Here is a 23,527-nt window from a genome sequence, read left to right as displayed (position 1 = left end):
TTGGAACGGCCTAATCAATACCATATGCATAATCACTGTAGTAACCAGTAGAAACCCCATATAATTAGTCTAGGAATATCCCCCAAATTTTCTGTTCATTTTTTTGTCAACAATTACTGATACGTTCGAATGAAACTTGGCAGTATATTCTATTAACGCAGAAATCCTTATACAAATGTTTGTGCTTCGCACAGTTTCACTGTTTTTTGAGACAGCTATGGCAGCTAAGTGAATGCTGTTTTTATTCTGATTAGGATTTGCGTTTATAAATAAAACGTGTATCTAGACTAATGACACATGTGAGCAAAGGAATCATTGTGTCATACAAATTAGGTGAAATGATTGATCTGAAAACGCAAAGCAATGCTGCAGCAAAATTTCTTATTTCTTTCAAACTTTAATAATACATAAATTACAGGGATGGCACGGGATATTTGTGAGCGACATAGAATAAACAACATTTATCCTTTTTTATATCACCCTCTCCACTTCATAAAGTGCTGACAGATACTTCTGGTACCGCATCATTGACTTCGGATAAGGTAATTATGAGCACCTCTCTGTGTGCTAATTTAAAACACTACTGGTCGCTAATTGTTTAAAGTGAACTAATATGGGAGTTGACCAATAATTCCAAGGAAAGTATAAATGGCATTATTCTTAATATATAGTTACCATAATCTATCTCCTTTGGTCTTACATAACATTATAATTTGTTTCTGCTGAATCTGTTACAGCACTTATCCGAAAATACGATGCGTATACGACATGTCTTCTCCATATGTATGAAAAAATATCGAGACTAAAAAACATCTGTCATTATATCGTTATATAATTTTGGGAAGAGATTATGTCTTCTTCCGTATGTATTAACATTTTATGGTACTGTAATTAAAAATTCCGTGGAATACTAATGGACATACACGCCGATATGAGTTTCTTTTTTCAGTAAAAAAAGTATATACTGTGGTAACCAGTCAGAACCTGCTCGAAGAGCAAAATTATTCGAAATGATGTCCATGGGAAATGGCTATATTGGACGGTATATTGCATTAGGAACACATTGCTTCGCAATACCCTCCAGGCATTTCCTAAGACCTTTGAGCCTATGAACTGACCGTCTTGCCGCTCAACCATGCCTATTACTCTTAACGTAGAAACAATTGTTATCGATAACCAATTAATGGATACATTTCTCCCCCCTCCCCAGAGGGAACTTCCTCTGCAAAGGTCTTAGGAAATGTGTTCATAAGGTCAATCCAGTTCTACGGAGTACATGAGCGTGGGCTTTGCCTAGTTATACTCTTGCCGCTCAACCAGTAAAACCACCCATAGGGTGCGCCCTGTATTTATTTTTACAATTCTCATACATTATCAATTCCATAAATAAATAATAGACAAATGAATACAAAAAAAATCTTTAGTCCATTAGGACATTCAAAGAAGTGATTTTTCGAGGAACGAGGAGGCTTTAGCCTGACCGTCTTGCCCTAGATTCTATCTACCCTCCGGGTACGAAGTAGAACTGGAGTAACTAGGACGAAGTCCTAGAAGGTATGTACCCATTAATGGGTTTGTAATAACCATCATTTATACGTTATGATTAATAGATCCATGGTCGCAAAAAAATCTCTATGATTTTTCAAGGAACGAGGGGCCTTCGGCCCATTCCATGAAATTACCTGAAGGGCGCTAAAAGCGTAGAGGGAGGAGGTTCTAAGAACCTACGTTCATAGGCTAAAAGCGTAAAGGATGGAATTTACGTAGTACCCATAGGAGCAGATCTCCTATATAAAACATTTGGTTTTATGGGTAGGGCAAGACGCTCAGGGTATAACCTAGTATAACCACCCAAAGGGTACATATTTCGCCTCTTTTCGAAGGAAAAATAATGCTCACCAATGCAATACGCCATGACTACATTAGTTATTGCATGAGAGCTATATAGCTACAAATTACCATCGTGCTAATGAATAGTAACTAGTGTAATCTATTGCGTAATATGTTATGTAGTAGTAATTTATCGTTACCGAAAAGTGGTAACTCATTCATTAAATTACACAAACAATATGCAGCGAAATCATATGCAATATTTTTCCATCATCACCGAAGAGTAGTACAACAGTATTGGATACTATGATTTACCTTCGTACTCAGAGAGTAGTAACCATCTACTGCACGGTGCAATATGCGTGTCAATTTCAATCGTTACCGAAAAACAATAACACAAAAATTACATATTTTATGATCTTACGGAAAATAGTAACCAGTGGGACTATGTAAATTTACTTCGTAGGCTCCGTCTAGTGGTATCCGCAGATAAATTAACAATCATTACTGAAGAATGTAAATTCATGCGGGGTCATGCTGGATATTCTATCTGTTTTTTTACATCGTTACCGAGGAATAGTATGAAAATTCCCGCAGACCTACGTATGTAGTGCTATTTTTAAGAGTTTTATTTGTTATTTCTAGCCACAGAGAGTATATCAAAGTACTCCACATAGTAATGTAGTCATGAATAGCGCAGAATGAGTTGAAAACACCATAGGTTCATGCGGTATTGTCCTGGCGGAGCCATGAAAGCTTTGATATAGACAATGCTAGCAAAGCATTAAACATCTACACACATAGGGATAGTAAAAACATTGCTAAAAAATCCCTGCGTTACGTCTATAGGGCAGTAAAAGCTAGGTATAAGTTTATACAGTACGTATTATAGTTCTACTAAGTCGTGCTTTTTTTCCCGTTTCATCCATTAAGATACGGCTATGTTGTGGAACTATCTTATCGGATTTTCGGTGTCATTTTTACCAAAATTCTGTTCAAGGATTTCTTACTAGTAAATGAAGTTAGTCTTTGGCATAAGACCTTTGATGGCGTTTATATCTTGGGGTGAAATATGACTACAACCCTCTAATGAGACTCGTTTTAATTGCTCACTACTAGGGAAGAGATTTAGTGCATTTTTGGTAATTTGGGTCCTATTCAATGAAATTCCTTGCAATTCCTTTCCTACTTTTTCAAAAAGTATGTAAAGGCCCACATCCGTTATACGGCTAGTACTAAAACAGTCTATTTCTCAGATATGCTCACAAAACAAAGCGATACATTCTAGAGATATATTTGTTAACTTTTCACACGAACCAAGATCTAAATATTTTATCTTTGGATTTGCGGAAACGAGTCTTATTACTGCCTTGTCTGTAATATACCTATTAACTTCAAAGCAATTAAGCGGATGAACCGTCATAGAGAAAAATTCCAAGTTATTGCAGTGTTTGCTAAACATGTTTATATGTTGATCCGTGATCTTTCCGCACATTGTGAATACTTGAACTTCTTTAAGTGTTTTACTATTAGTAGAGATTAATTCTGAAAGGTCAATCCTCCCAATTTCAAAACAGTAGAGGGTGAAACATTCCAAATTCAGATGATTATTTTCGATTAATAGTTTAATCACAGTATTGCACGAATTATCCCACCATTCTTCGCCAATAACATCGTCGTATAGTCCAGTATCGGATAGTCCAGTATCGGGAAATGTCTCATAATTAACCCCTAATGTCAATTTTTTAACTTTGGATATATACCTGTTTTTTTCACCAGAAGAAAGAACCGAAATGAGTTCATTAATTTTCACTTCATCATCTTTTGTTTCTACCTTGACTTTGATCTCAGTAGAGATCATTTCATGTATTGCAATGTTTTTCAACTCCATTCGAACTATCAATATTAGATGCAATATACGTATTTTCTTTGTTTAATTAGGGATGACACTTTTTACCAGGAGATTATAGGCATTATCTGCTCTTTATTCTCAGAATGCTGAGCATGAACTACTGCATGACTTTGACGACTTCTGGTCGCTAAAATTTCGGATATTACATCGCCTCTTATGGTGGATATAAATATCAGTTAGTGGTATTGTAACACAAGACAGTATGGATATATCTTTCCCGAAGAAATAGGAACTGTCTAAAACAGTCACTAAGATTCCCGTTTCGTAATCGCATAACGTTACCTTAATAAGTCACTGCTACTTGCACTTGGTAAGTATTCACGCATCTTGTTCTGGACTGTTGTTGATTATTTGTTTTTTCTTGCTTTTACAGTAGAGGATCTATTTGCCTGAGTCCCATAATCTTTTGGCATCCCTACCGTATCCTTTAGAGAAAGTATTTACTATGAGAATGGTATGACTAGTTATGTTACAATAGAGAACGGGGGTCAAGAATTTCGCCAATGATGGTTTCATTAAAAAAGCTACTGACTACTAGGGTAATCTGCTGGCGTCATACTACATGAGCTCTCTAGGCGATATTTGGTATGTTCTACAAATTTGTCGTTGTCACAATTCACTTCTAGCAGCAACATCTGCGGCTATAACTTTATAATCATATGTTCCCGAAATTCTTACCCAGTTCTGATTTACTCTCTGCTCAGTCTCTTATGTGGCAGGCGTATAACTATTTTTCAGTTGTAACTAGGCACTAACTGCTAATCACGATAAAAACATGGATTCATTTCACCCAGAAGAAGTATACGAAAAAATAAAGTAAACGGAGTCTGGATTTCTTCGAAAAATCTGTATAAGAATATGTGTATAATGGCGTACTCATTCGTGAATTTTGGCATGGGTGTGTAAGGAAATGGAAAATCACCCGGAAAATAGTTCTGATGCAAGATGGGCTGCCTATCAGTTTGTAAAACGAAACGTTAAACGGGCCCTTGAAGAGGTGACGATATTTGTTCGCAAATATTAGGTGACAATGAAATGGTATTGTAGTTATACATTCTGTAAAGCCTGACACATTCCATAAGTTACAACCAATGAATTACAAGTTGAGTATATCTATGTTGTATTCGTTCTTGTTTTTTGAACCAGTATCGGCCTGTTTCCTTTTGAGTTGGAATTTGTGATGCAGCTCTAAAGTTGCTTGCCGAAAATAAAAAGGCCATTGCCGAAATGGTAAATATAATTTCGATATTTCAATATGACGAAATGACGAAATTATTCTATTAGTAAAATTGACCAAAATGCAAATGACGAAATAGAAAAATAATTTTGACAATTTTGACATGATGAAATTCACTAATTTCGACAAGCAGCTCCAAGTAAATATGCAAGAATCTCTTGGTAGAGTCTTTCGAGAGATGGAGCCTTATTATACGTATAAAGGAGATTCGTAAAATCGTAGTATAATTTTTAATCAAAATAGACACAAACCGTTTCCGTGAAATTTGTAAAATCGTAGTATAAGTTTTAATCAAAATAGACACAAACCGTCTTCTGAAGTTGAAAGAGAATAAGTAACAGTTTTCACAATGATGTCAGGTGATAAATAACGCTTATGTTTCTTTTTTTTTACTCGTTGGAGTTATGTTTGTAACAAATGTTCTGAAATTTTAACTATAGGGAAAGAAAGGTAGAAACAGAATTAGTTCGTTATAAAAAATTTCTTTGTGAACAGTGTTATAAATAAGTTCATTATCTGCGATAAATATATTTTGTGCTCCTGGTAGAACATTACTTACAGTTCCAATAAAAAAATTTCATTTTGCACCCTCATGTAACGTACGAGATTTTTGCCTTTTTTATATTCAGTATTTTTACAGGTAAAATTTTTTCATACACATGATGAAATAAGTCAGCTGTGGCCCGGTCTCTTGGATTGATTTTCTCCAAATAATGTGTTCAGTGAATACGAATTATAGTTCCCGAAAGGCACGTGATACTCTAAACATCACCTGGTTATTAGTCGCAGACTTTTAACCTTAGGTAGTTACGTCATTATTTTCAACGTCCCGTCAGAGACCCGGGAATATTCCGATATCAAATCATAAATTTTTATCACGATAACAGCAAAAATTCTGATTTTATTCCAATATAAATTTTACTAATTATAGTAATTATTTATCACTATTTTGGTTATTAAAATACATCATAGTAAGAAATCTAAGTGATTCTGGACTTAAGTTTTGTCTATCGTCATCTAAAATTTTATTATATGCAGAAAAACTTCTTTCTACCGCACAGGAAGAGATTGGCAACCATATATAATTTTGTGCTATTTTTTCTAAAAGAGGAAGTTGTAATGAAACTTTATCCCAAAATTCATTTAATTCAGAAAATTCTATAAGATTTAAATTTATATTGACATAAATTGACCATTCTTGAATAGAGGTTGGAACCGACCAAAAAACCTTAATCGATTAATAATCGATTAATATTAAAATATTAAAAATTTTTTTTTTTTTGACCGCAGATTGCACCAAATTGTTTTTGATCATAAATTTAGTTATAGGAAAGTCTTATTTATTATTATTATCATTAAAAAATTAATACAAATTCTTCCAAGTTCGGAGAACACGTGACCAAAAATTCACAGCTCTGGGCCGCATTAGATAATTTGACCAGAATTATGGGTTGATAATTTTAATCGATTAACCGATTTTTGAGATACCTTAATCGATTAACCGTCTTAGTCAATTAATTAATCGATTAACCTTAATCGATTCCAAACTCTATTCTTGAATAAGAAACGTTGATGGATTAGCCAGTTCTCTAATAATTTTATAGGAGTAGATATCTCGATTAGCAGTTGTTAATGATAAAAATCGTGGGTCAAAAACTTGAACAGCTCTAAATAAAGAACGTAATACATGATCTTCAAGTTTTTTGTAAGCTGCGTGATATGCTTGTTGAAATACTGGACAAAATGCTGTTAAAGGAAAATTAAATTTTTGTAATACTAAATCCATAGTTGATCCAACATTAGTCATAGTTTTTCCCATAGTTATTCGTGCTTCAAGCTGTTGTAATCTTTGTTCAATAAATGGAAACATTGGTTTATTTTCTTGTTAAAAAAAATCAAGATCAGCTACAAATTGCTGTGCATTTTCCTGAATAAATGTTAAATATATTTCAATACGCCCATTGATTTGTTGGTCTGTGAAAGCTGAATTTATCTTTTCAATTATTGGAGTTGAATTTTCTTTGCCTTCTTCATTATAAAATCCACGAATATAATCCAAATTTTGATATACATGAAATGCTATATGAAACCAAGTATTCCATCTTGTTGTATTAGATAAAGGTATATTTTTTGGATTAGATACTCCTTGACGTTGAAGATATGATATGTAACGTACTTTTCGACTTCTACTATAGACGAAAGTTTGTTTGATATTTGCAAGTAATTGATGCACAACTTGAAAATAATTAATTGACACCCACGCCTCTCTAAAAAATAAAAATATTTTAAATTACTTTTTAATGTATTAATAATTTATATTAAATAAAAAATATACTAACCCAATAAGGTTTAATATGTGTGCTAAACAAGGCAGATGGACTAGTTGCGGCATGAGTGGTTTTAATACATCACGATAGCATTTCTTCATATAGGCTGCAGAATCTGATGCAATTAGTTGTGGTAGATCAAAAGAAATTCCCCATTGAACCAAAGTTTGAATTAAAAGTTGTCCAATTGTACAATTGTTAACATTTTCTAAATAATCAACATGAACTAATTTTGTTACACCATTATAGCTAAAAAGTATATTAACTACACTTCGTGCTTTACTATCTGTAGTTTCATCTATAATAATTGAAACTTGTCTGCCACGAAAATATTCTTTGAGTTGATTAACATGATCTTCAAATAATTTTGGTAAATAATCACGACGCAAAGTATCTGATTTTGGAATAAAGCCTCCTTCATTACAATTTTCACACAACCAATTTTGAAGTTTATCTATTTTTTCTAATGGAATATCAGCTGTTACAAATGCATCTACTAAATTATTTACAGCAGTTTTTTTAATTTCAGATGCATTAAGGATAGTTTGAATAGTTGGTTGTCTTTTTTTTATTTGTTGTTCTTTTTTCTCATTTTTATTACGAATATGTGTTTTAGAACCTATATGAGCAGTAATTGTATTTTTTGTTTGAAAATTAATACTATGATCACAAAAATGGCACATGAGTTTTCCATTATCCGCAAAAAAGTCTTCAGAAAATTCTCGTGCACGCGAAAAAACAGTAACCGTTGAAGTTGGAGGCATTTTGATAAATTTCATTTTCATCCCTTAAAAAATTTTTTAAAATACGCTAATCCACATCTATGATTGGTTAATTATCACGTGTTGGAATAAAATCATTAAAATTTATGAAAATTCCATAATACAGCAAAAATTCCGATTTATTCATTTATTATAAAAATGGAATTTTCCCATCCCATCACACCCCATTCGGGTGATCATCAAAGGTTATAACCTTACGATTTATGTCACAAATGCATAGGTTATAACCTTATATGGGCGGCCCATGGGCCATAATTTAATGTCACGTGACCTGATTTTTAATTCTGGCCCAACATGCGCAATTTTGGCATGTTAATTTTGGAACACATTACATACGTTAATTACTGTACATGTTATCCAGATGTAACATGCGTTAATTCTGGCGCATGTTACTCATCCATAATATGCGTTAATTCTGGCGCATGTTACTCATCCGTAACATGCGTAATTCTGGCGCATGTTACTCATCCGTAACATGCGTTAATTTTGCCACATGTTACGCTTCTGTAACATGCGTTAATTCTGGTGCATGTTACTCATTCATAACATGCGCTAATTTGGGCGCATGTTACGCTTCTGTAATATGCATTAATTCTGGTGCATATTATTCATCCGTAACATGCGCTAATTTAGACGCATGTTACGCTTCTGTAACATGCGCTAATTTGGGCACATGTTACTCATCTGTAATATGCGTTAATTCTGGTGCATGTTACTCATCCGTAACATGCGTTAATTCTGGCGCATGTTACTCATCCGTAACATGCGTTAATTCTGGCGCATGTTACTCATCCGTAACATGCGTTAATTCTGGCACATGTTACTCATCCGTAACATGCGTTAATTCTGGCGCATGTTACTCATCCGTAACATGCGTTAATTTTACCGCATGTTACGCTTCTGTAATATGCGTTAATTCTGGTGCATATTACTCATTCGTAACATGCGCTAATTTGGGCGCATGTTACGCTTCTGTAATATACGTTAATTCTGGCACATATTACTCATCTGTAATATGCACTAATTCTGGCGCATGTTTCCTAGTAGTAACTCTGATGCATATTCCTTACTACAATGATTCTGATTTCTGACACATGTTCTTATGTTTAAAACATCAAATATTTAAACTAAGTATTACCAGAATCACTGCATTATATTATAGAATATTGCATATTATACATCAGGAATATATGCAAGAATTGTTGTAAATACATTATAAATTTACATTGGAATATATGCTAAATTACTTCATATTTTATTAATAAATAATATACAGCATCTGGAATATGTGCCATGATTACTACATATTATAGTAGAAAATTCATATTAAATTGTTATATTTATTTGAAATAGTATTTTCAGCAAAAAAATAGCAAAACAATAAAAAATTAACAAAAAAAAAAATAAAACTAGCAAAAAAAAAAAATAAAATTATAAAAAAAATAAAATTAATAAAAAAAAAAATAAAAAAAATAAAAAATGAAAAAGAAAAAATTAAATATATAGGAATAAGAAAAAACAAATGATTATTATATTTGCATCAGTAAAGTGATTTACATGATCATAAAATTAATTACTTATAAATTTTAAAATATACTATGCAAATCATTTGTTTTTTGTTATTTTTATTTTTTTTTGTTTATTTTTTTTTTTTGTTTATTTTTTTTTTTGTTTATTTTTTTTTTTTGTTTATTTTTTTTTTTGTTTATTTTTTTTTTGTTTATTTTTTTTTTGTTTATTTTTTTTTATTTTTTTTTTGTTTATTTTTTTTTGTTTATTTTTTTTTTTGTTATTTTTATTGTTTTATTATTTTTTTGATTTTAAAAAAATAGCCATCTTTAATAAAGTTATATATATTTCTAATGCATAATATGCAATATTCTATAATATAATATGCATTGATTTTGAGGTATTTTGGATATAAAAATATGTACTAAAATCACTGTATGTTACAGTAAGGAATATAAACTAGAGTTACTGCATGTTACTGTAGGGAACATGCGCCAGTAATATGTACCCAAATTAGCGCATATTACGGATGAGTAACATGCGCCAGAATTAACGTATATTACAGAAGCGTAACATGCACTAGAATTAACGCATGTTATGGATGAGTAACATGCACCAGAATTAACGCATGTTACAGAAGCGTAACATGCGTCTAAATTAGCGCATGTTACAGATGAGTAACATGCACCAGAATTAACGCATATTACAGAAGCGTAACATGCACCCAAATTAGCGCATGTTATGAATGAGTAACATGCGCCAGAATTAACGCATGTTACAGAAGTGTAACATGCGTCTAAATTAGCGCATGTTACAGATGAGTAACATGCACCAGAATTAACGCATATTACAGAAGCGTAACATGCGCCCAAATTAGCGCATGTTACGAATGAGTAACATGCGCCAGAATTAACGCATGTTACAGAAGTGTAACATGTGACAAAATTAATGCATGTTATGGATGAGTAACATGCGCCAGAATTAACGCATGTTATGGATGAGTAACATGCACCAGAATTAACGCATGTTACGGATGAGTAACATGCGCCAGAATTAACGCATATTACGGATGAGTAACATGCGCCAGAATTAACGCATGTTACAGAAGCGTAACATGCGCCCAAATTAGCACATGTTATGAATGAGTAACATGCGCCAGAATTAACGCATATTACCCATCCGTAACATGCGTCTGAATCACTGCATGTTACAGATAGGTAACATGCGCCCAATTTATCGCATGTTACAGATGAATAACATGCGTCTGAATCACCGCATGTTACATCTGGGTAATATGTACAGTAATTAGCGCATGTAACGTGTTCCAAAATTAACATGCCAAAATTGCGCATGTCAGGCCAGAATTAAAAATTGGGTCACGTGACATTAAATTATGGCCCATGGGCCGCCCATATAAGGTTATAACCTATGCATTTGTGACATAAATCGTAAGGTTATAACCTTTGATGATCACCTGAATGGGGTGTCCCGTCAGTAGCGTCACATTGTCGTATGACGCCATAAATGACATGTGCCATATGGATTTTTTAGATTTTTAGACTTTACATAAACTTTTGACGTAATTACTTTTAAATTTTTTACTTTATACATATAATAAACATTTGTTAAATTTAATATACTTAATATAAATAATATAAACTTTTTATTTTTATTTTTTATTTGAAAACTGCTTTTAAGTTTCGAAATTTACTATAATTTTAGAAGATTTTATAGATCTACAAAATCCAATCTTTCAGGATGGAGAAAATGGATTGCGTGAAGAACTAAATATACCTAATACTAAGTTAAAAATAATATGGAATTTGATCCTATTGACATACATTAGTTGATAATGTTTTAAATACTAGATTAGAGTAAATTGTTTACCTGCTATCATTATGAATTTATATCCTTCGTTTATATACTAGTAAATAGTAATAGTAAAATTGCATATAGAAAAATGTTAAATAATGCTGTTAATTAAAAGAAGCAGTAATTGTTATTATTTTTAATTATATATGAATAATAAAAAATATGCTAATTTATTTAATATTCTTATTTATTTTAATGATTTGATTATTTTTTAATTACGTCATACGTCAAAATTGTATGAAGTTACGTCCATGATGTTACTATAAAAAGTTTTGTAATCATTATACATTATGTTATTAATTTATTATGCCTATAAAATAAAAAAATTCATTTTTCGTGAAACTAGTTCAGGACACGACCAATGGTCTACTTAGCTCGGGTATTTCTCACCGGTAAGGTCCAATGGCGTATTCCACCTTACCTAACAGCTAATTTATTGGATTCAGGCCTTGTCAAGTAGGGGTGCAGACTTTTTCTTTATTAGCTACGTTACTCATTAAGTCAATGAAAGGTTGTAACTCGTGACATAGCTCGATATTATATAAATTATTATAAAATTTCTATGTGCATCTGCAGTGACGTTATTGACGTGACTTTGATACGGCAGTTACGTTGGTAAAGTTTGCACCTCTATTGTCAAGTTAAAAACAATAAATTTACGTTCTCTTAAATATTTTTTCATAATTTTCGTTGCAGTGATATGATCTTCCACATACTTTTTAAATAAAGAAATTTAGTTAGTTTAAATTATATGTAAATATTATATGAATAAGCAATAATAGGATTGAATAAATAACTTACGATCTATAAAATAATTTTTTAAATAAAAATTTAATTTGTTTAAAATATGAAAAAGTAATAATAGAATTAAGTAAATAACTTGCTATCTATAAAATAATTATTTAAATAAAGAATTTAGTTAGTTTAAATATTATATAAATAAATAATAATAGAATTAAATAAATAACTTACAAACTAAAATTATTAATTATTTTTTAAATAAAGAATTTAGTTAGTTTAAATTATATGCAAATATTATATAAATAAGTAATAATAGAATTAAATAAATAACTTGCCATTTATAAAATAATTTTTCAAATAAGGAATTTAGTTAGTTTTTTTCGAAAAAAAGAGAATCCGAAAAAAAAAGTACCGAAAAAAATTTTGAAAAAATTTAGACAATAATTCGGTCCAAAAACACCGGAAAAAAAAAATTCAAAAAAAAATTTATAATACGGTCTAAAAACAAAGACCGAAAAAAAATAATGTAAATCTAAACGGGGAAAGAATGAAAAAAAATAGGAAAAAAAATGAAAATTTTAAAAAATGGAAAAGAAAAAGGTGTTTCGAAAGAGAAAAGAAGAAATTTGAAAGAAAAGAAAGAACTGAAAGTAAAAGATCGGTTCAAGAAAAAAAAACGAAAATTAAAAAAAAGGGAATCGAAAAAATTCAGACGGTTCGAAAGAAAGGAAAAAATTTCAATATTTGACAAAAAAAAAATTCCTGATTAACCTCAGCAATTCAAAATTAATTTATATAGGCTAAATCTAAACGTTATTGAATTTTTTATTATATTAAAACAAAAAAAGTTACAACAAAAAAATAATTAAATAAAAATAATTCAAAAAAAAAGCAATAATGGGAAAAAATGTTTATATAAAAAAAATCACGTAAAAAAAATGGGTTCAGTCTATAAAAAATATAACTGATTCGACCTTCTCAGGATCGATGATTCTAACCAAAAAGAATAATTAAAATTATTAAAATTAGTAATCAACAAATGATCTAATTTCGGTAACAAACTAACAATAGTTAACATGGAATAGATTAGGTGCAAGTAGAAAATATATTATACAATTCAAAACTATTTATACATGCTAGTCCGACAAGTCATTATATGGGATATCGGAACATAAGAGGAAGGAAATCGACGGATTGTTGGTTTCTAGTATAAAATCTACCAAAAAAAAAAATTTTTAGCAAACTTAATATCAAAAAAAAAAATCAAAAAACTCCATAAAAAATATATATATATATATATATAATTTAACAGATTTATTATTTATCAAAAATCTTTACCAAAAAATAACTTTAATAGGCTTAAAAAAATATATATATATATACATTAAAAAAAAGTATAAAAAGATCACATTTTTTTTTTATTTACAAATACTTTAAAATGTAATATTAACTTTTATTTGTTTATGATTAATAACTTTTTTTTTTCCAAAATTCATGACAACAACGCAATAACTTTATTTAAAACCTAACGTTTTATCGGAAATCTCAAAACCTCCAACTCCAATACAAAAGGTTATAGGCTAAAAAATTAATTACCCGTTTACAATATTAAAAAAACAGCTATAAAACACAAGAACCCTAAGCTAGTGCACATTGAAGCTTGTATGAATTCTATGTAGACTGTTTTAATTTTCGGGACACCACCATCTGGAGTCGTCACGTGATCGTATCACTTCGGTGTTTGTAGTTCCGATATTTTGTCGCACAACAAGATAGTCTTACCGACTTCACATAAAATAAATTTTGTCGCACAACATTTTTATATAGCGATCATGTGTAATATATTTGTTTGACAAATGAAATAATAAAATGGCGTAACTTCTAATTTCGGAATCCCCCTTTTCTCTCCTTTCTTTTCGTTTAACAATATGACGTGTTCAAAGTTATTTTCAGGAGATTTACCAGAGTTAATAGACGATATTATACAATATTTTCATTATGATTATAAAACATTACATTCGTGTATATTGGTTAATAGATTATGGTGTAGTTTAGCAATCCCATTATTATGGGAAAATCCTTTTTCAAGTCCAACTAAAAATTATCATTGTATTGAAATTTATTTACATTATTTAAATGATGATGATAAAACGAAATTAAATGAATATGTAATTCATAATGAATTATTTCCTACAAATACATTATTTAATTATCCTAAATTCATTCAACATTTAAATACATATGAAGTTTATAATTCTATTGAAGAATGGTTTGAAGCTGTTAGTTATCCAATACTCAAACCAACCAAAAAGTCAGTTTTCAATTATTCTATGAAAAAAGCAAATTTATCATATAGTTCACAATTGTTAAAATTTAAAAACCTAGTTTTTAGGTCATTATTTCTATTATTCATTGAAACCGAAGTCAATTTGCATAGTTTTGAAGTTATTTCTGTACATAGCGATGTTGATAAGATTATTGAATTAACTTTACAAAATCCAAATTTCATTTTTAATATCAAAAATTTTAAATTAGCCAGTAATGTGATGAATAATAATATAACAAGACTTTTAACATTAATCTATTCTAATTGCAATTCAATCTCATCACTTTATTTTCAATTTCCAATATATGAAAAGGATCATTCAATAATTGAAATAGTTGAAAAAAGTTTATCACAAATAATTAAATCTCAAGTAAATCTTAGAAAGATTTCATTTAATTGTAATGGTTACTCATTAAACCATTCCTTACTATCATTAAAAAACTCCAATTGCTTAAATACATTAAATACAATTGTATTTTGTTATGTTGATTTTAAAAATATAGATATTTTAAGTGAAGTATTTAATCAATTGAATGTTTTAGAATCAATTCATATTCTTTATTGTTATTCTCTAGATTCTAAATTTATTCAACAGATTATTAATATTACAAAACCATTTAAATTAAAATCTTTATTTTTGAATAAAATGGATGAATTATTAGAACCATTAATACAAAAGTCTGGCAGTTATTTAGAAAATCTTGTCCATAATTCCCAACCATTACCACAATTTATTATAAAATATTGTAGTAAAATTAAAATTTTGTCTTCTTCTTTGAGATATATTCAAAATAATTATTTAGAATTCAACTTAATTGAAAATATTAAACAAAATCTTAATTATCTTATAATTGATGGTACCACTCGCTATTTTGATAGTATTGAAGATATTGTTGATAATAATATTGATGATTGTATTGAATCAAGTTCAAATATATTACAAAATTTGGGACAAATTCTTCCTTTTAAATTAGAATATTTGGAATTGCGTCTTGCAATTAATGGAAGTGATTTGGAAACATTTTTAAAAAATTCTCAAAATACCTTTATTAAAAAATTGTTAATCAAAAATATTAAAGTAACAGATGATATTATTCTTTATATAAAGGAATATATTGTGAAAAAGAAAAGGGTTAAATATTTGTCTATTATAGAAAGTATTAAATTTGGGCGTTTTTATTCTCTGTGTTATGAGATGAAGGGATTTGAATTGTATGGTATTCAAGTTTTAAATTATTTTGATTTGTCAATAGATTTGTCAATACATTTATTTGATTTTGTACAAGAACTAATTAAGGAATAAAGTTTACTTTTTTCATGATATTTTTTTTTTAAAATTTTGCTTGTATATATGTTATTACACTTTTACCAGTGTGTATAATAATCTTGATTTAAAGAACTTGTCCTATAGGACCGTGCAATAAATAAACTTACTGTACACCCACCTAAATCATTTAAAATTATTTATTCTTAAGTTGATAAAAATAGCAAATGAAAAAGTATTGTATTTACTGAATTGTTATAAATTTATAATAACTATTTTGCCTAATTTTCAAATATTATGTCATAAGATTTATTTATATCCAGTCTCATGCGAACTCAAGAAGTTTCAAGTTCTTGACAATCAATTAAACCTTAATGAGTAGAGTCTGTTCATAGCTTTATATTTTTTCCATTTTTCTTATTTTATCATTTATCAACAACGTCTTTAGATCCCTATTCATTGAAAAGCAGTCTACTAGACACTTATTTTAGTTTCAAATTTATTAAACTTATTAACAACTTCTTTAAATACTAATGACTAAAATAGCAAGTTCCTTGTTTATTTTAAATTTGATAGAGAAAACAAGACAATTTTATCTTAAAGTTAAATTTCCTTTCGCCTTGTATTCTGTCGCATCTATATTATTATCAAATAGTACTATTCGCTAATTCTCATTGCATGGGCGCCCGAGACGATATTTAGAGTACAGAGATAAAGAGCACAACTCTATTGATCTAGGACAAAAATTTGTTATTATTCAAGAATTCATTCAAATGTGGTTATCACTCGAGTACTCACTTGTAACGCATTCTGCGTGGTGAAAATATTATTCAGAAGGTGATGGACGATATGATTTTCTCACATTATTAACATAATTTCGAAGCATCATCTCTTTGGTATATTCGTGAGTATATCAAACCAAGCCACAGAATCAATGTATAGGTGTAGATTCCGTTCTGATTCATTAGAGCGTAACATAATTCAGACAAATTTACGACTGCCGCAATTAATTTTATTGTAAACCATATTTGTTGTAAGTTATTAAAACAAGTTTATTTAATAAGGATGAAAATTTTTTTAAAAAATTTAAATAAAAAAATAATTTAAATGAGAATTTGCTTAAAAAAAATAATAATAAATAACTTAAATGAAAAACAAGAAAAAACTAATCTACTTTCCCTCTAAGGAGATCAGTATTCTGATTGATTTAGAATCGCAGTATTGATTTGTACCAAAATGTCGTGTCCAGGAAGACTGCAAGAACTGCCTAAAAAAAAGAAAATGTAGAAATATTTCGTTGATTTTTTTCTTTAGGATCTTAAAAAAGGGAAACCATTATTTTAATTGGCTCTTTAATTAAATATAGAATTTAGAATTTTCGTGAGATTAGTGATGAGAATTTATTTTCTTTCTTGAATTTTTCATTTTATTAATTAATTATTTTCATGATGAAACTCGGGAATTGCTATAACTTTTATCAAATTTAATAAAGGTTCAACCGGAAGAAGGGGTTTTTAGAATAATTCAACTGATGTTTATCAAATTCTTAATATTAGAAGATGCATATTCACGATCAGAAAGAATTCATTTAAATTCAGACAATTAATAAATAGAATTAACAGAAAAAGAATAAATATGATAAATAATCAAATATATTAATTAGTTACGTTAATATTTTGCTAATTATTATTATTAACACCATATACAGATTGCGCTATATAGTTGTTGGTGTCAGATGATCTCAATTTATATTGTTGTACGTAATTAGCTATAGTTGATTATAGTACATTCCCAAAAAGGAAGCATCATAAAAAAAATTTGATATCGATATCAATATCAATATCAATATCAATATATCAACATCAACATCAACATCAACATCAATATTAACAGAAAGAGTTTATATTAGTTTTGAATGAGATATTGACGATGATCAGGATCTGTGGCATGATCTGGATTGGCAGTTATCTTAATAATTTTAGCTATAAATATATCTAACTTATAACTTTTATTTTGTGACAGTATTATATTATTTGTGCACAAAATTATTAAAATTTTTGATGCCTAGACAATTTTTCGATTACATTGTATTAGTCATCCAAATTAAAAAAATGAGCCTTTTTTTTTATTTTTATTTATAAAGGTAAAAAGATAAAAATAAAAAAATATTTTATTAACAAAAAATAGTGCTTTCTTTGTTAATAAATAACAATAACTATTTTAAATAAATATAATTTAAAACTATCCGGATAATCTAATGGATCATCTAATAACCATCAAATAAACTGGCTAATTACTATTTTTTCAATATTAATAAATGATTTTTAAATATTTATTGTAAAAAAAATAGTGAATATTACTTTCTTATTTCTAAGGTGATATTATAAAAACTAGATAATAGATTGAAAACTAGCCAACATTAAATTGGATGGTCAAGATAAATTAGTAGCATGCTATATTAATTCTAGTAAGCGGAATTTTAATATTTTAGTATATTTTTATTATTAAATAATAATTAAATTACTTTACTTTATTATTTTATTAGTTTAGCTTTTATATTTTTTGTTGATTTAATGATTTTAGTAAAAGGATAGGCTGCCGCGGAAAATTTAATAGGGTTTTTTTTGATTATTAACTTTTTTTATTATATTTATTTTTTTTATGGTTTTTACTTTAAATCACTGGAGTGATCATCATCGTTGGCCAGAATTATCAATTTTTACCGGCACTATATTTTTTTAATGCTGGTCGATTGTCATAATTTCAGTCACTGGTGATAATTAGAAATCAGCTACTGCGATAAATTATATGTGCAGGTGGGTTTTTTTGATTATTAATTATTAATTATTTTTTTTGTTATTAATTATTCATCAACATTTTTCTTTTATTTTACTAACTTTTTTTTTATTATACTTATTTTTTATTAAATTTATTTTATTTAATATATTTAATAAATTTATTTTTTATAGGATCAGCTGCTGCGGCAAATTTGATATTTTCAAGTGAGTTTTTTGATTATTAATTAGCAATTAATAATTTTTTTTTATTAAATTTTATTTATAATTTAGGTTTGGCCTCTTTTGGTGAAATTATAATCAGGATAATCAAAAAGGATTTGGTACCCATATTAAATTTTTTGGGCTAGTAATATTATACTCTTTCGGGCTCTAACTTAGATCGGATGAAAGGTTCGGGTAGCATACTATGGTTTATGACAATAATTAATGGAGTTGTTATTCTTATTAGACGGCATACTATAGTGTATGGCGATAATTGATCATCAATTTTAGTTGTTGTGACTAAGTTGTATGCACTGTATCATCGATTTTCAGCATCAACAAAATTTGGTGCAGTATCATACTGGCAATAAAAAATCAACATACCATTATTATAACGCATTAAGCAACTAATTTCTTAAATATAAGGCAGAATGGAATGTTGTGAAAATGAATCGTAGAGGTAAACATAAATAAAAAATATTGCATTGATTATTTTTTTTATCTCATTTATTAATCCCGAATTTATGCTTTTAGGCTCGAAATTACTTAATCTCAAAGAAGTTTTCTTGTGAGAAATATTATTTTATATTGTATAGGTGGGAGTGATATAAATAGATGGAAATTCCGTAAATATGTGTTTCGGAGTTCTATTGTAGAAAAAGAGTATGGGGTAAGAAATAACTTGATGCTGGGACTTATTGAATGGTCTAGAATCCGCGTACTCCCTCCCTCTTTTATAGCATCACATGTTTCGTTTACTACTCTTACACTCTCTTATTGTATTTATTATTTACCTATACGCATTATATATTTTTTATCGCAAATTCGTAATAATAAATTCAGCATCACGTTACATAAAGATATTTTCTCGCTTTTATATTTACATTTTTACAATTAACACAAATATTAACTAAATACTAATAAGCAATTATTTCAGTTATAGTGTATAAAACTAACTAAGATTTAATGGTATGGCCTCATCTGTAATATATTTAATGGTACCAGAGCTATCTACATATCGGACATTAATTAGAACATTTTCAAGTATCCGGTTGTGAAAGCAGTGTATAACATTAATTCTATCATCAGGTGGCCAATGAAGTTTCTTATGAGTTGCAGTTGCATAACGATCTTCACATGTAAAATGTACTATCCAAATATCGTCCGCAGATAGTTTTTCAGCATACTCAAGTACTCTTTCAAAGTGTTCATCAAGGTCTTCCTTTGTTGCGGTGGCTAAAAGTTCGAGAACAATTCTTTGACGTTGCGTTGTAATTACTATATCGCTATACGTATGAACATGTTTTTTGGCATGACTTTCTACCATATGCCACTGTCCAGTGACCTCAAATCCATTATTTCTGACAAGCCAATTAACTAGGATCCTGATAAGCTCTGTGTTGTAAACATTTTCTTGAGGGACTTGAGTTTCTTTTTGACCATCTACATACAACGTAGATGCAACTTTAAATGACTTAATGAATGCATTAGAAATGATGTCTTTATCAAAGAACCGGATAGCCGTCTGCAAAATCTTGAGAATATCCAGGGTATCATTTTTTTTTAAGGGGACTGCACATGTCGGGGCAGACTTGTATAATGCAGGAATAAGTCGTCGCTGAATCAGATCATCTACAAAAATAGATGACATTCTGAAATTATTCTTTTTCGTTTCATCCCTCATTAGCACCCCCTCGGCTGTCAAAAATTCTGCTAGTTTTTTTTCTTCAGAGTCATAGATTGGCACAAATTTGAAAGATCCTAAGAAAACAGATCGAAGAAGTTCTATAGCAGGCCTGACTTTTTTCTTTTGAAGTATAATAATCATCCATCTGAAGGTGTTATAATCAAATATCGTATCTTGCATAGAATTGATAACAAAGTTTAACCAGGTTAAGGAGGTGAGCCTTCTATTTTCATCAAGTTTTGACATTAAATCTGAATTGATAGCTTTTCCGCAAAGGCAGACAAGGGCAGCATGCCTGTCAAAATAACCAAATCATGAATTAAATTTCAGATTTTGATTTCACGCAACTCTCTATCAGCTTCACATACCCATTTGTCCGATTGTAGATATCCTCAATGATCTCCGGGTCAATTGTCAATTTGAAGTCATCCTCAAACTCCTTATATACTGACTGCACTTGTTCCAGCGTGAAATTTGGGTTCCTAAATGGATTGTTAATGTTGAATGGAGACGTGGTTATTCTGTCTGAACTCAAACGTAAAATACTAAAGAGACCGATGGCTACCGAAGACAAGAGAGCATAATTTTCCTTTGTGTTTTTAATAGCATGAATTACCTCAAAAAATGAGGATTTAATATCATCATGTGCTTCAAACAATATATCGAACTCATCAATGAAGAGAACAACACGATTATCATTCCATTGTTCTTTCAGAAACTTTAGCCGAAAATCACCAGAAGATTTGACATCAGCTTTTCCAAAGTATTTAGGAGCACTAATGTGAAGTGCAAAACCCATTGACGACCAGAAACTATCTTTGGTTTCCATGTTAATCTGCTCCAAAGTTACACTGTTTCGAGGGAAAAAACAACAGTTTATACTGAAAGCAACGTGATCAGAAAGTCAGAACTTACTAAATAGAACTTACTAAATGCAAATAATGCCCTGGCTTTTCAACTTTTCCATAACTTGATCCACACGTGTAGATTTTCCGGAGGCCCTTGCACCATATAAAGTCACAAATTCTCCTTTCAGAATCATATCAAGGAGTGGAACATTCGTCTCCTCTAGATCAACAAAATATACATTATTACGGGATTCATTCTCAATGTTACCATTAACCACCCATCTTCTTTTATCATTAGGATACCGATATTTATAAAATTCTAATTTGTTTCTCAAAAGTTTATTTTTCTGGACTAAATCCTTATTTTCCTGGCTTAAATCCTTATATTCCTGGCTTAAATCCTTATATTTCTGGTTTAAATCCTCCCAAGACTTCCAATTAGGGATGGCAACGGTCGGTCATGGTCGGTCATCGGTCGGCCATAACCGGTCAAGAACCTTTGACCGACCGACCGACCGTTTGACCGACTGGTTAACCGATCCTGAAAACGTTTGCGAAACGTAATTTAATTGAAATACTTAATAAAAAACGTTTTCGCAACGTTTTCTATTAAAATAATTAAAAAAACGTTTGCGAAACATTTTTTTTATTAAATTACGTTTCGCAAACGTTTTCAGGATCGGTTAAACGGTCGGTCAAACGGTCGGTCAGAGGTCTTTGACCGACCGATATCGGTCACGGTCATGACCGGTCATAACCGGTTAATGACCGTGACCGTTGCCATCCCTACTTCCAATACTTTAGAGTTCTTGAAAGTGGCAAATAAGGTCTCGGTGATTGAAGGCATTGAACTTGAGGAGAAACGAAGTGAGTTGGGAAAACGGTCCTACGAAAGACCTGAGTAATTTTTGAGGACATTTTGTACGATTATTCAAAAAATTTTCGTCTTTTACTAACCGCGTCACATGGTAGCTGGATCTAATTTTACGGGTTACATGATTTCGAATAATGATTTAATGCGAAAGTTATGTAGTACGATTGAGAATTTACGGTTAAAATGATCTATGTATGTATTAGTATGTACAGAGATTACTATATAAAGTATATAAAGAAAAAATCATAGTATGATTCGTTTTTTATCATTATATTTTTTTTTGTATACAACCTGTATCTTTTTCATAGGAATTATCCACGTCTTACTTAGATTCTCACTTAGATCGAATCGCTCTAAACCTTTTGCAACCGCTTCTAATAACAACGAAGTATAGAGACATTACCGTTGACTTGAGAAACTAAAACGCTGTCAAACTCTTTAACTTTCTAGCTTGAACTGGATTTTGGCTTTACTGATACTTATATTGCTTCTTCGTATACTTCCTAGAGTTCCAAGACTTGCATCACTATTCCTCTTGCTAGTACGTCATATATTAAGATTTCATGTGACTCTGAAGTCTGAACAATATATTTCTTATCATCGCCTGATCTATCCCTTGAGCTCCTTATCCAGTTTCAGCAACTAGAGCGATTTCAAAGTGTTGAAACATGATATTCTTTATGTTTTCCTTGCCACAAATAATAAAAAATTATTTCTTAATGAAATTGTACTAATAAGAAAAAATAATGATGAAGCATAATGTGATATTAAATGACCAAGTAAGTGAGAAGTCACAATAGGTTTGTTCTAATTACTCATTATACATTTTTTACTAATTAATAAAGTCTCAAATTGACTTGTTCTTAATCGATTTAACAAAAATCGAAATTGATCATTTTGCTATAACTGTTTAGAAGCTAATTCAGTATCGGGTTGGTTTGTCCATAAAAAAAAATTTATATTTGATTAAATCAATCCTATTTTATCGACCATGACTATTTCAACTGGTCATTTTAATTTATAAATGATTTTATCATACATTAACGTACCACAATTTAATATAATTTTTTTTATGTTCTTTAAAAAAAAATGTCATTATTAGTTATTCATAAAAAGAAAAGTGGTTTAAAATTTTTTTTTTATTAACCTATTTATTATAAACTTGATTTAATATTTTTATAATTATTTCTTTATCTTCTAAAATATTAATCTCTTAATTAAAATACGTTTTCATTTAAAAATAAAATTTTTTATATTAAAAAATACGCATATTTTTTTTAAAAAAAGATAATTATTTTGTGCTTCAGATGTCAATTTGC

The 23,527-nt window shown here is 29.6% G+C and overlaps 2 protein-coding genes across 2 annotated transcripts; one reads left to right on the top strand and one right to left on the bottom strand.

Annotated features, from left to right (window-relative positions):
- Positions 1–14,138: 14,138 nt before the first annotated feature.
- OCT59_000361 (uncharacterized protein) lies at positions 14,139–15,839 on the top strand (the record flags this gene model as incomplete). Its single annotated transcript, XM_025332621.2, has 1 exon — positions 14,139–15,839. One exon carries the CDS (start codon positions 14,139–14,141, stop codon positions 15,837–15,839), a length of 1,701 nt encoding a protein of 566 aa, XP_025169641.1.
- A 3,912-nt stretch (positions 15,840–19,751) lies between these two features.
- On the bottom strand, positions 19,752–22,252 carry OCT59_000360 (uncharacterized protein; the record flags this gene model as incomplete). The annotated part of the gene is made up of 4 exons (XM_066138774.1): positions 19,752–20,781; positions 20,855–21,337; positions 21,416–21,727; positions 22,134–22,252. The coding sequence occupies 4 exons, from the start codon at positions 22,250–22,252 to the stop codon at positions 19,752–19,754; spliced, it is 1,944 nt and encodes a 647-aa protein (XP_065988238.1).
- Between the last annotated feature and the right edge of the window lie 1,275 nt (positions 22,253–23,527).

This window comes from Rhizophagus irregularis, chromosome 1, assembly GCF_026210795.1.
Source record: "Rhizophagus irregularis chromosome 1, complete sequence".
Taxonomy (NCBI): Eukaryota; Fungi; Glomeromycota; class Glomeromycetes; order Glomerales; family Glomeraceae; genus Rhizophagus; species Rhizophagus irregularis.
This window is presented reverse-complemented; position numbering and strand designations above follow the sequence as displayed.